Raw genomic sequence first — 14,402 nt, 5'->3', positions numbered from 1 at the left:
AGTGGATGACGTCACACGCTAGGCCAAAAGTTTGACGTCCCTGCAGCAGATGGACATCTTGGTGCTCAGGGTTACTTGTGATGATGATTAGTTTCTACAATAAATCCGAGAAAATTTCGTACCAATTGAGGACATGAAAATCGAATAGATAAAATAAATCTCTGATATATATCACTTCAAATTATTTTCTTTTTCAGTTATCTCATCTGTGTTTTGCATTTATTTCCTTTATTTAATTTGATATGCCAGAATGTGCGTACAGACGCTGCCCTACTTTCGATCATTCGTAAGTTGAATTTGTTCGTAAGTTGGTTCAGTGCAATAGTTTGTATGTCTAAGGTTTATAGAGGTATGTTTAAGGCTTGCATAGGTAACCTGTTTTGTTATGTACTAAAAAAATAAACATTTCATAAAATAATAGGGTCTATAACGTTACAAAGCAGGCTGAATGATAAAGCATAGTACTAAAAAACAAAGCTACACATTAAGCATTGACATTGTGTGATCTGTGAAGCCCTTTGAGACTCCTTGTGATTAAGGGCGTCACAAATAAACATGACTTGACTATAAAGATAAATAACATTAAGTTTAACCTACTTTTGGAAGAGTTAAGCGACTTCCTCCTCCGTGATAAAAAGTGGACCAAAAAAGGCCATCCAACCATTTTCTCAACCGCATCAAGCTTTCTTATTGCACCTTCATTTAAAAAAAAAAAACGGCTTGCCTCTTCTTAACACTTTACACCAACCATATTGAATGGATGCTCATGATATTAAACAATAAAATTGTCAAAGTTCTTAGCGTGCTAGAGATACAGTGCAGTGTGTTTGCACACAGACCAGGAAGTACTGTAGAGGCCGGATTTCTTCTTCGGGGTGGATGCTGGGTGACCTCTCACAGCGCCACATGCCGGTAGTGGCGAAAAGAAGCACTACAGTAATGTCCTCTACTTGGAAAAAGGTACTCAAAATACAGAATCTAACTTACAGCAATGTCCAGATATTTTTCGACATCCCCAAAAAATGTTCGTATCTACCGTTTTACATAGGTCGAATGGTCGTAAGTAGGGGAGTGTCTCAAATCTGTGTAGCAGAAGTAACTGGTAGCTGCTAAGTGTATCGCTCAAGCAAACATTAACCGATGCAGACATTTTATTTTGTCAAGCATCGAGTAGCCTGTTAGCAACCTCCTTATTTTCGTGATGGGCCCCTTTAAGTCTCATTTTTCCACGTAATTTTTATATTTTTTAATATTTAAAACAACATTTTCACTGACTGATACCGATACACAAATCTTGAGTGGTCATCCAGACTTTTTACATAAATGTCATGTTTACTGATTCGGGGCCCCGTTGGCGCCAACAGCCCTGGTCGCTGATTGGCTCCCTGCCACTTTTCAAACCCCCCGGCTCCCTGTTACCAGTGTCAGACCGTCCTGCGAACCTACGCTTGTGCTAGGCAAGCTCTGTACCTTCCGAAAATCTCCTGCCCTGTTTTCTCCTGCCTGATACCTGTTGGGGACCTATTTCTGGACCCGTTTCTTCCCTGCTCTTCCGTCCTGGCCATCGACCTGTTTTGCCCTGTTTCGTGCCTGATACCTGTTGCCGACCTGTTTCAGGACCCGTTTCTGCCCTGCTCTTCCGTCCTGGCCGCCATCGACCTGTTTTGCCCTGTTTCCTGCCTGATACTCGTTGCCGACCTGTTTTCTGGACTCGTTACCTCCCTTGTTCCACCGTCCCGGCTATCGACCAGCTTTCCTGCCGTGCCACTTCTGCGTTCCTGCCATCAGCTACCCGTGTCCGACGATCATCTGATCGTGGAAGCAAGCACTGCTCTCTTTCTCAATAAAACTCAGTAAAAAGAACGCTATTGGGTCCTGTCTCCGTTTCTGGCTTGTGACAATAAACCAATACCAATAGTACTCAAAAATGCACTACCCTCTACCAAAAAAATTACTGATTTTTTTTCCCAAAGTATTAATTTTTTTAATGTAATATTTATGTACTGATGCCTTAAAATAGGCTGGTATCAGTACCGACACCCATACCGGTTATCGGTATCCCCCTCCTTTAATATTTAGCACTACTATCAGAACAATTTCCTTTAATTCCTTTTTTGTGGTAAATATTTCAACTTTTGAATTTAATTTGTTCTGAGAGTAGCATTGTAACCCAAAACATTTGTAAGTAGAGGCACATTTTGAATGGAAATGTGCTAATCCGTTCCAAACCCCGCAAATGTATGATTTTTTTTTTAAATATATAATAAAAGAGCATCAGAACATAAAACAAATACATGATAGAATTAGATTAGCGCACAATAAACATAACACGACAGGCACATAATGGAAAAAATAAACAAAGAACAAAAGAAGTATTAAAAAAATTAACCTATTAAATGGCCTCTTTGTTTACTGGTCCTCAGCTGTGGGTTTTTTTTGCCTCTTGAAAAACTGATTCAACGACATCTGCTTTTGTTTACATATCGTGGCGCTCTATTACAGCCATATCCTTTTGCGGGATCACACAAAACGCTTCCCTTGTTCATACCTTGCTATTATCTCTTGCTTTGTTTCAATAGCCAGCAAAAGTCTCTTCCTCCTCTTTTCTCCTTTTGCTCATTGTGAATGATAAGTCTTTGTCCTTAATTACCATATAGTACACTTTTTACAAAGCGGGAAATGGACACCAGGAGCATGCCGGAAAGGGTGACACGAAGAGTAAGCCTGGATTCAGACAAACACACCAGGTTGCCAGGTAGAACTCTGGGAGCAGCAAATGGCAGCGCATACTGTACTATATTTCTCACTTTGTATCCTGAAACGCCTTTGTACTAGAGGCAATATTTTCCAGTTCACCTGAAACTTTCATAAGTAGACATTTGTAAGTAGAGGTACCACTGTATTGGGTCTGAATCACCTGTACTCATATTAACACCTGAGAAAAATATGGAGAGTCTTCAATTCCTAACTTCTGCATGTTAAGAGAAACCTCTGCCCTTTAAAGTTCCCTTGTTGCCATCCAGATCAGTGTGGACGAGTCTCTCGCAGGTCCTTTTCCTCACATGGTTAGGCTGTGCCCTGCCATTAGTATACTATTTAATAAAGGTTTTAACCTTTGGTAGTATGTATCTGTGTATTTGTATTTTATAGGATATCATACATTTTCTATGCTAGAGATTACATATTGCAAAACCATTGTTGAAAAGTATTAAGGATGGATAATCAGAATATATAACAGAACAACACTTTCAAATTAAGTTTATTTTAAATCTACTTATAACATTCATTTCCATGTATATGACATCGCTGCTACAAGCCACGTGAACTCCTCTTTCCACGATGCTTTTAATGTACGTTTACGTTTTGGAGCGTCATAAATGTTGTTCGCTTCTTTTGAATCTTTCTTCTGAGGTTTTGGCTTGATTCCTAACCGCTTATCGATTTTTCTTGTGTTCTCTGTGCGTCTACTTTGGAAAATGATATGCAAATGCATGACCTTATAACGCTCGGGAAAGTCCAGATGCACGAATGTATTCGATGCAGGCTTCTGATTGGCCTCTGAGTATGCAAATTGCCTAACAAACCGAAATTCCGAAATTTCCAAACCGATATTGGATATTGCTCTATTGTTCTGGAAATCAAATTATGAAGAAGATCGAGTGAAAAGTTTATTCTGCTTGTTTCTGTTTTTAATATTGGACACCTGCAAATATTGCAAGGTTTGAAATTGTGACCATTATTCCCTTATTTGTTTTTCTTTTTTTTTTTTTTCTACGCTACAGTTTATATATTGCTTTTTTGCGCTGCCAATCAAATAATGAATGCAGTTTTTTATTTGTAAATCAGACCGCCTGACCGAATTTCACTGATTTCATGTTTTTACTCAGCACTTTACATTTCTCTTTGTCTGAAATCCATCCATTATCTGCACCGCTTATCCTCAGTAGGGTCGCGGGGGTGCTGGAGCCCATCCCAGCTATCTTCGGGCAGTGGGCAGGGGACACAGAGACAGACAATTCGCTCGCTCATTTACACCTAGGGACAATTTGGACCGGCCAATTAATGTGGGAGAAAACCGGAGTGCCCAGAGGAAACCCACACAAGCACGGGGAGAACATGCAAACTCCACACAGGAGGTTCGATCTCATGACTTCAGAACTGTGCCGCACGCGCGCTAACCACCTTTAATACATGTTGATGTGATTTTACTGTGATAATAACATTGATTGAGTCAAGTCAAGTCATGTTTATTTGTATAGCCCTTAATCTCAAAGAGTCTCAAAGGGCTGCAGATCAAAGACTTTTGAAGATGATGGCGGCGCGCACGGACGCAGCGGCTCACAGCTCTTCAGCTAATTTTCTATTCATTACCGTTCTCTTGTCTTTTTTGCTTTCTTGCGTGGCCAACAATACCTATAGTCAGGAGGAACTTCTCAGGAGCCGTTCTCTTTCGTGTTACCTGTGGTGTTCCGCAGGGTTCAGTACTTGCCCCCCTTCTTTTCAGCATTTACATGCTTCCATGAGGTGATATGATTCGCAAGTGTAATATCAGTTTCCATTGCTACGCGGATGACACTCAACTATATCTTCTAATGGAGTAATCTGCCACACTAAATTGAAGTTTGATGATAATAAGAATGCAGTGTGATTACCGTATTTTCCGCACTATAAGGCGCACCTAAAAGTCTTAATTTTTTTCAAAAGTTGACCATGCGCCTTATAATACAGTGCGCCTTATATATGGATCAATATTAAGTCGCAAAGTCTTGCAACTAATGCAAGCAGCCGCCGACTCGATTTTCCCCCGAACGCGAAGTAGTCCGCGGTGTATGCTGGGATTTATATACCGGCCTTTCATTGGCTAATCAATGTGTCAATCATCATTTGAATCAGTCACTATTGGCCAAAGTTTTTCGGAGGTAAAGGGGGCGGATCCTTTTTATCATTTACAGGCTCGCATAGGCTAAAGGGGCAAAACAAACTCTGCAATTGGCCAAAAAAGATGTGTCAATCATCAGTTGAATCGATCACTATTGGCTAAAGTTATTCGGAGGTAAAGGGGGCGGATCCTTTTTATCATTTACAGGCTCGCATAGGCTAAAGGGACAAAACAAAGCCTGCAATTGGCCGAAAAAGATGAATGTGAATAGCAAGTTCGGTTGTCTACGGCATAGAGGAAACATGTTTTACCATTCTGTATTTGTAAATATTTTACTCTCCTGGATTTACTACACTCACGGATATAAGAGGACCATGGTTGCACATTATTATTGAACGCAACGACTTCGGTGAGCTACTCCGGCTATATATTTTCCCAGTATCTTGTTTCAGAGTGATCTAGATGTTTCTGTGATGGTCTTTTTTTAAATTAAACTCAATTCTAAGTGTTTATTGTCATATGCACAATAAAGTTGCGAGCGAAAAAGAAAATAGAAACTAAGGAATGGTTGGCATTTCTTGAATCCCAAGACTTTAACCTTCCGAATGATATTTGGAACGATGCATTTGAGTGACATCGTACGGACACCGCATCCGCACGTGTCTACGACACGTATTTGCTTCTTTGCAAGCTTTGGGAATGTTAAGGGGGTAATCAGTTTGACTGAACTATCTGACTGTTTTGTCCACGTTCCCATTGTAGCGCCTTATAATCCGGTGCGCCTTATGTATGTCAAAAATAGGACCAAAAACTATTTTTTGGGGGTGCGCCCTATAACCCGGTGCGCCCTATAGTGCGGAATATACGGTAATTGCATACCTGTCAACCTGTACGTTTTTGCCGTACAAAGTACGTTTATTATGCATTTTAAGACGTGTACGACGTACAAGAAAATCTGTACGCAAATTTGTCAATGATGGGTACCATCCGGTATACACCGACTATCACGAAACAGCAAATCAATCAAGTCAAACGAGTTGGCCGCGGTAGCCTCTATCTCTGTATCGTTTTTTTTTTCGTCGCAAACGAAGCGAGCGGTTTGATGCTACTGTGCGCATGCATCTGTCGCCTCGGATTTCATGTAGTAGTTATGTAGTGAAAGGAAGTTCGTCTCTTTTTAGAGAGCCGGCTCTCAAACGTCTCACTTGCTTTGATGCATTATATTAAGTAATGTTTTCTAGTTTTATACAGCTTACAAGGGAATGGGAATGAAAATAACACTATTGGTGTTAAATAAAAGGGGTTTTCGGGGGCGGGGGAGAGGTAATTTGACAGCATAGTGGCGGGTCATTTTGACCCTATGGCACAGGTGTCAAACAGGCGGCCCGCGGGCCAGATCAGGCCCGCTAAGGGATTGAATCCAGCCCGCGAGACAACACTCAGAGAAGCGCAAGAGAAAAACAAGCTGCAGGTTGAAATAGGTCGACTTGATGTTGCCAAAGCCAGGTGCCTCTCACTTGTATTTATTTCTCTCTCTTTTCCATCCCTTTTCTCCCACTCTCTGTCTCTTTCACTCTCTGTGTCTCTCTTTCTCTCTTCCTTTGTTGCTCTTTGTCTCTTTCTCTCTCTGTGTCTTTTTAACTTCTTTTGCTCAAACTTCCTTTTTTCCTTCTCTCTCTATTCTCTTTCTCTCTTCATACCCTTTGCGCTTTCTTTTCTCTTTTCTCTCCTTCTGTCTTTCTATTTGTCTTTGGGTTTCTTTCTTCCTCTCCTTTTCTTTTCCCCCTCTCTCACGACTTTTAACTTTTGTTTCTCACGCTCTCTCTCCCTGTCTCTTTCACTCTCTGTGTCTCTCTTTTTCTCTTCCTTTGTTCCTCTTTGTCTCTTTCTCTCTCTGTGTCTTTTTAACTTCTTTTGCTCTAACTTCCTTTTTTCCTTTTCTCTCTTTTCTCTTTCTCTCTTCCTACCCTTTGCGCTTTCTTTTCTATTTTCTCTCCTTCTGTCTTTCTATTTTTCTTTGGGTTTCTTTCTTACTCTCTCTTTCTCTTCCCCCTCTCTCATGACTTTTCATCTTTTGTTTCTCACGCTCTCTCTCCCTGTCTTTTTCACTCTCTGTGTTTCTCTTTTTCTCTTCCTTTGTTCCTCTCTGTCTCTTTCTCTGTGTCTTTTTAACTTCTTTTGCTCTAACTTCCTTTTTTCCTTTTCTCTCTTTTCTTTTTCTCTCTTCCTACCCTTTGCGCTTTCTTTTCTCTTTTCTCTCCTTCTGTCTTTCTATTTTTCTTTGGGTTTCTTTCTTCCTCTTCCTTTCTTTCCCCCCTCTCTCATGACTTTTTATCTTTTGTTTCTCACGCTCTCTCCCTCCCTCTCTCTTTTTCTTTTTTTGTCCCGTCCTCTCTCCTTTTCCCTCCCTCTTTCTCTTATTTCTTTATCCCTCTTTTTCTTTCGCTTTCATCTACTAGTCCGGCCCCCGACAGAGTGTTTGTTCTAACGTGTGGCCCCCGAGTTAAAATGAGTTCGACACGCCTGCCCTATGGTCACAGAAGGGGTTAAAGTGTTATATTGAATCCAGAAAAAGACACTCATTTTTAAAAATAGAGACGGATTTCAGCCTTCAAAATGGAGTTAGCGTTCTCCTTCAAACTCTGTGTTCCTCACCTTGGTTCTGTGCTAGGTTCTTGAGCCCCACGACGAGTCCCATCAGGATCCCCACGAAGCACATCTGTAAAGCGAACAAGTCCTTTCGCTTTCTCCGCCTTCCTTTACTCCTCCGCCGGCTCAGCATCACGCCTACTCCTACGGTAGTCTCGAACATCCCTTGGCGGGCTATGGCGCTCTTTTTTCGGGGAGCGTTCCGGCGGGTCGCCGGCTGGTCCAAAAAAGGTTCCGAGAGACGACTGAGATGGACTTACTCGGTGAGCAGATGTGAGTCGCTTGTCGTTGGATTCTGTTGTTAAGCTTCCAGAAACACCGCTGCGACATCCGCTGTAGACCTTCACAATAAGAGGAAAAGGATGTGGAGGCACGCGTTGAATATAAAACAATGGAGAGACAAATTAAAGTAAATGTACACTATGGGAAAAATGACTGCAAGACTTCAACTGAAAGTAGATCAATTCCAGAAAAGATGGAAGCTTATCACACAATGTATACTTGATTCATATTCAGATTCAGATATACTTTATTGTCAGGGTTACTTTAACTGGATTACTTTCAATTACCGTATTTTACGCACTATAAGGCACACCTAAAAGCCTTTATTTTTTTCAAAAGCTGACCATGCGTCTTATAATACAGTGCGCCTTATACATGGATCAATATTAAGTCGCAAAGTCTTGCAACTAAGGCAAGCAGCCGCCAACTAGGTTTTCCCCCCGAAGGCGAAGTCGTCCGCGATGTATGCTGGGATTTATATACCGGCGTTTCATTTCCTAACCAATGTGTCAATCATCATTTGAATCAGTCACTATTGGCTAAAGATATTCGGAGGTAAAGGGGGCGGATCCTTTTTATCATTTACAGGCTCGCTTAGGCTAAAGGGGCGAAACAAAGCCTGCAATTGGCCGAAAAAGATGAATGTGAATCACAAGTTGGGTTGCACTACGGCATAGAGAAAACATTTTTTACTATTCTGTATTTGTAAATATTTTACTGTCCTGAATTTACTACACTCACGGATGTAAGAGGACCATGGTTGCACATCATTATTGAACACGACGACTTCGGTGAGCTACTCCCCCTATATATTTTCCCTGTATCTTGTTTCAGACTGAACTCGATGTTTCCGTGATAAGCGGTGCAGATAATGGATGGAATGGAGTGTCTATTTTTAAATTAAACTCAATTCCAAGTGTTTATTGTCATATGCACAGTCAAGTTGCGAGCGAAAAAGAAAATAGAAACTAAGGAATGGTTGGCATTTCTTGAATCCCAAGACTTTAACCTTCCGAATGATATTTGGAACGATGCATTTGAGTGACATCGTACGGACACTGCATCCGCACGTGTCTACGACACGTATTTGCTTCTTTGCAAGCTTTCAGAATGTTAAGGGGGTAATAAGTTGGACTGAACCATCTGACTGTTTTGTCGACGTTCCCATTGTAGCGCCTTATAATCCGGTGCGCCTTATGTATGGAAAATATAGGACCAAAAACTATTTTTTGGGGGTGCGCCCTATAACCCGGTGCGCCTTATAGTGCGGAAAATACGGTACTTTTGGATGACTCCAATACCAAATATGCTAATAAAAGACAAAAGAAACTAAATATGAATAAAATGACTAAATTTTGTGTTACTGGAGAGTAACAGAATACATGGAACGGCAAAAATGATGTTAGCAAGCTGTTTGGATTTATTTTCATTTTGTTTCCGTCGCATTTTATGTTAGTTTTGGCGGAGATCAAAGAGATCAAAGCCAGGAGAGAAAGCTTAGCACGTGTTGTGAGTCATCATTTGATTTATATTTAGTTTCTTTTGTCTTCTATTAGCATATTTGGTATTGGAGTAATCCAAAAGTAATTGAAAGTAATCCAGTTAAAGTAACCCTACCCAACCCTGTTTATTGTCATTCTTGTACACGTGTATACAGAAAGAAATGTCGATACATCTGACACAGTTTTCCTTGAATGTACAGATATAATATGTAGTCTTGAGTTGGAGTATTAAAATACTAAATAATATACTAAATAATTATACCTATAAGTACTATACGGTAGTGCAAAGAGTGCAAGAGGAGCAGCTGAATAGATGTGCAAAATGGGCAGGCAGGTAAACAAGTCTTCTAAACACCTCACTTTTTCTTTTATTAATATTTTTTGTTGTTGTTTCTTTTGTTATTTATGGGCATGTCAATTGTATATATTTTATTGTTTTTGTTGATGTATGATGGAGGAATCAAACTTCTGTCAAAGTGTGTGTGAGAAATAAAAAGTAAAAAAAAAAAAAAAAGGTTTATTATTGATGTAAAGCAGGGGTGTCATTTTCACTCGGGGGCCACACGATAGAACAAACATTCTCTCGGGGACCGGACTAGTAGATTAGAGAGAAAGACAAAGCGAGAGAAAGAAATATGAGAAAGAGAGGGAGAGAAAAAGAGAGGGTGGGACAGAGAAAGAGAGAGAGAGAGAGAGAGAGAGAGGGGGGAAAGGAAGAGAGAGAAAGACATCCAAAGAGAAATAGAAAGAGAGAAGGAGAGAAAAGAGAAGGAGAGAAACGAGATAGGGGGAAAGAGAGAGGGAAACTAATAGAGAAGGGGAATGCAAGAGAGAAAGACAGAGAGAGAGAGAAAATGAAAAAAGGAATAGCGATCAAAAGGAGGTAAAATGACTCAGAGAGAGAAAGAGACAAAGCGGAACAAAGATAGAGAAAAATAGAGACAGAGATAGTGAAAGAGAGAGGGATAGAGAGTGAGAGAAAAGTGTAGGAAGAGAGAGAGGGACAAAGAGAGAGAGAGAGAGAGAGAGAGAGAGAGAGAGAGAGAGAGAGAGAGAGAGAGAGAATGTGGGAACCAAAAAAGATAAAAAGATAAATAGAGAGAGAAGGGGAAAGGAAGAGAGAGAAAGAAAGACATCTGAAGAGAAATAGAAAGAGAGAAGGAGAGAAAAGAGAAGGAGAGAAAAGAGATAGAGGGAAAAAGAGAAGGAAACTAATAGAGAAGGGAGAGACAGAGGACTAAGACAGAAGAGAGAGAGAAAATGAAAAAAGGAATAGCGATCAAAAGGAGGTAAAATGACTCAGAGAGAGAAAGAGACAAAGCGGAACAAAGATAGAGAAAAATAGAGACAGAAATAATGAAAGAGAGAGGGATAGAGAGTGAGAGAAAAGGGTAGGAAGAGAGAGAGAGAGAGAGAGAGAGAATGTGGGAACCAAAAAAGATTAAAAGATAAATAGAGAGAGAAGGGGAAAGGAAGAGAGAGAAAGAAAGACATCTGAAGAGAAATAGAAAGAGAGAAGGAGAGAAAAGAGAAGGAGAGAAAAGAGATAGAGGGAAAAAGAGAAGGAAACTAATAGAGAAGGGAGAGACAGAGGACTAAGACAGAAGAGAGAGAGAAAATGAAAAAAGGAATAGCGATCAAAAGGAGGTAAAATGACTCAGAGAGAGAAAGAGACAAAGCGGAACAAAGATAGAGAAAAATAGAGAGAGAGATAGTGAAAGTGAGAGGGATAGAGAGTGAGAGGTGAAAGAAAACGGTAGGAAGAGAGAGAGGGTTAAAGAGAGAGAGAGAGAGAGAGAGAGAGAGAGAGAGAGAGAGAGAGAGAGAGAGAGAGAGAGAGAGAGAGAGAGAGAACCAAAAGAGATAAAAAGATAAATAGAGAGAGAAGGGGAAAGGAAGAGAGAGAAAGAAAGACATCTAAAGAGAAATAGAAAGAGAGAAGGAGAGAAAAGAGAAGGAAAGAAAAGAGATAGAGGGAAAGAGAGAAGGAAACTAATAGAGAAGGGAGAGACAGAGGACTAAGACGGAAGAGAGATTGAAAATGAAAAAAAGGAATAGCGATCAAAAGGAGGTAAAATGACTCAAAGAGAGAAAGAGACAAAGCGGAACAAAGATAGAGAAAAATAGAGAGAGAGATAGTGAAAGTGAGAGGGATAGAGAGTGAGAGGTGAAAGAAAACGGTAGGAAGAGAGAGAGGGTTAAAGAGAGAGAGAGAGAGAGAGAGAGAGAGAGAGAGAACCAAAAGAGATAAAAAGATAAATAGAGAGAGAAGGGGAAAGGAAGAGAGAGAAAGAGAGACATCTAAAGAGAAATAGAAAGAGAGAAGGAGAGAAAAGAGAAGGAAAGAAAAGAGATAGAGGGAAAGAGAGAAGGAAACTAATAGAGAAGGGAGAGACAGAGGACTAAGACGGAAGAGAGATTGAAAATGAAAAAAAGGAATAGCGATCAAAAGGAGGTAAAATGACTCAAAGAGAGAAAGAGACAAAGCGGAACAAAGATAGAGAAAAATAGAGAGAGAGATAGTGAAAGTGAGAGGGATAGAGAGTGAGAGGTGAGAGAAAACGGTAGGAAGAGAGAGAGGGTTAAAGAGAGAGAGAGAGAGAGAGAGAGAGAGAACCAAAAGAGATAAAAAGATAAATAGAGAGAGAAGGGGAAAGGAAGAGAGAGAAAGAGAGACATCTAAAGAGAAATAGAAAGAGAGAAGGAGAGAAAAGAGAAGGAAAGAAAAGAGATAGAGGGAAAGAGAGAAGGAAACTAATAGAGAAGGGAGAGACAGAGGACTAAGACGGAAGAGGGATTGAAAATGAAAAAAAGGAATAGCGATCAAAAGGAGGTAAAATGACTCAAAGAGAGAAAGAGACAAAGCGGAACAAAGATAGAGAAAAATAGAGACAGAAATAGTGAAAGAGAGAGGGATAGAGAGTGAGAAAATGGGAGGAAGAGCGAGAGGGAGAGAGAGGGATTGAGAGAGAATGAGAGAAAGAGAGAGAGAGAACCAAAAGAGATAAAAAGATAAATAGAGAGAGAAGGGGAAAGGAAGAGAGAGAAAGAGAGACATCTAAAGAGAAATAGAAAGAGAGAAGGAGAGAAAAGAGAAGGAGAGAAAAGAGATAGAGGGAAAAAGAGAAGGAAACTAATAGAGAAGGGAGAGACAGAGGACTAAGACAGAAGAGAGAGAGAAAATGAAAAAAGGAATAGCGATCAAAAGGAGGTAAAATGACTCAGAGAGAGAAAGAGACAAAGCGGAACAAAGATAGAGAAAAATAGAGAGAGAGATAGTGAAAGTGAGAGGGATAGAGAGTGAGAGGTGAAAGAAAACGGTAGGAAGAGAGAGAGGGTTAAGAGAGAGAGAGAGAGAGAGAGAGAGAGAGAGAGAGAGAGAGAGAGAGAGAGAGAGAGAGAGAGAGAGAGAGAACCAAAAGAGATAAAAAGATAAATAGAGAGAGAAGGGGAAAGGAAGAGAGAGAAAGAAAGACATCTAAAGAGAAATAGAAAGAGAGAAGGAGAGAAAAGAGAAGGAAAGAAAAGAGATAGAGGGAAAGAGAGAAGGAAACTAATAGAGAAGGGAGAGACAGAGGACTAAGACGGAAGAGAGATTGAAAATGAAAAAAAGGAATAGCGATCAAAAGGAGGTAAAATGACTCAAAGAGAGAAAGAGACAAAGCGGAACAAAGATAGAGAAAAATAGAGAGAGAGATAGTGAAAGTGAGAGGGATAGAGAGTGAGAGGTGAGAGAAAACGGTAGGAAGAGAGAGAGGGTTAAAGAGAGAGAGAGAGAGAGAGAGAGAGAGAGAGAACCAAAAGAGATAAAAAGATAAATAGAGAGAGAAGGGGAAAGGAAGAGAGAGAAAGAGAGACATCTAAAGAGAAATAGAAAGAGAGAAGGAGAGAAAAGAGAAGGAAAGAAAAGAGATAGAGGGAAAGAGAGAAGGAAACTAATAGAGAAGGGAGAGACAGAGGACTAAGACGGAAGAGAGATTGAAAATGAAAAAAAGGAATAGCGATCAAAAGGAGGTAAAATGACTCAAAGAGAGAAAGAGACAAAGCGGAACAAAGATAGAGAAAAATAGAGACAGAAATAGTGAAAGAGAGAGGGATAGAGAGTGAGAAAATGGGAGGAAGAGCGAGAGGGAGAGAGAGGGATTGAGAGAGAATGAGAGAAAGAGAGAGAGAGAGAGCGAGAGAGAGAGAGAGACAGAGATAGTGAAAAGAAAGAGAGAGGGATAGAGAGTGAGAGAAAAGGGGAGGAAGAGAGAGAGAGAGAGAGAGAGAGAGAGAGAATGTGAAAAACAAAAGAGATAAAAAGAGAAATAGTGAGAGAGGGGGAAAGAAAGAGAGAGAAAGAAAGACTTCCAAAGAGAAATAGAAAGAGAGAAGGAGAGAAAAGAGAAGGAGAGAAAGAGAGAAGGAAAGAAAGAGAGAAGGGGAATGCAAGAGTGAAAGAGAGAAAGACAGAAAAGAGAGAGAAAAGTAAAAAAGGAAGAGAGATCAAAACACTTCATTTCAAAAATTGAAAAAAGTTTCATTTTTTTTACCAAGAACTCTAACTCAAACCAGAGAAAGGATTTCAAGTTTTCTCGTTTTGACTGTGAAGAAAAAATTACTTACCAGAACTATATTTCGGCTTGTTGAGACATTCATATTGACCAGTCCATCTGCGAACCTCTGTTGATTCAAGGCAAGCCTTCTTTCGACCCTGACTCCCACCTGTCCCGTTTTTTGCTCCCGTCTGTCTCCGGCTACGACCTGTTTTTATCCTGACCACGTCTGCTCTCCTGTCCCATCTTGCCACCTCTTTCTGTCCCCGACTACGTCTACTCTCCCGTCCTGGCTTACGACTCGTTTCTGACCCCGACCTCACCTTGCTCTCCCAGTCCCGCCCGGCTACCGACCAGTTTTTCCGTCCCTGACGCCGCCATCGCTCGCTACGGGAGATCCGCTTCCGTGTTCGGATCCCAATCCGAGTACGAGAGCGACTTGCTTCCCGCGTCCAGCCCTTCCTCTTTCCTTCAATAAAACTCGTGGTAAACGCTACGCAATTGGGTCCTGTTTCCCTTCTGGTCCTGACCCGATTTTGATCTACAGAGACG

General features: G+C 40.7%; 1 protein-coding gene across 1 annotated transcript in view; it reads right to left on the bottom strand.

The window, feature by feature from the left end:
* Positions 1-7,810, bottom strand: part of slc24a3 (solute carrier family 24 member 3) — a 131,797-nt gene extending 123,987 nt beyond the window's left edge. The window contains exon 1 of the mRNA XM_088351433.1: positions 7,535-7,810. Within this exon, the coding sequence (XP_088207559.1) occupies positions 7,535-7,691 (157 nt within the window). The 5' untranslated portion in view covers positions 7,692-7,810. The remainder of the gene's footprint in view (positions 1-7,534) is intronic.
* Positions 7,811-14,402: the final 6,592 nt, after the last annotated feature.

The sequence above is a fragment of the Urocampus carinirostris genome, chromosome 13, assembly GCF_059441175.1.
Source record: "Urocampus carinirostris isolate Australia breed hairy pipefish chromosome 13, RoL_Ucar_1.0, whole genome shotgun sequence".
In the NCBI taxonomy this organism is placed as follows: domain Eukaryota; kingdom Metazoa; phylum Chordata; class Actinopteri; order Syngnathiformes; family Syngnathidae; genus Urocampus; species Urocampus carinirostris.
This window is presented reverse-complemented; position numbering and strand designations above follow the sequence as displayed.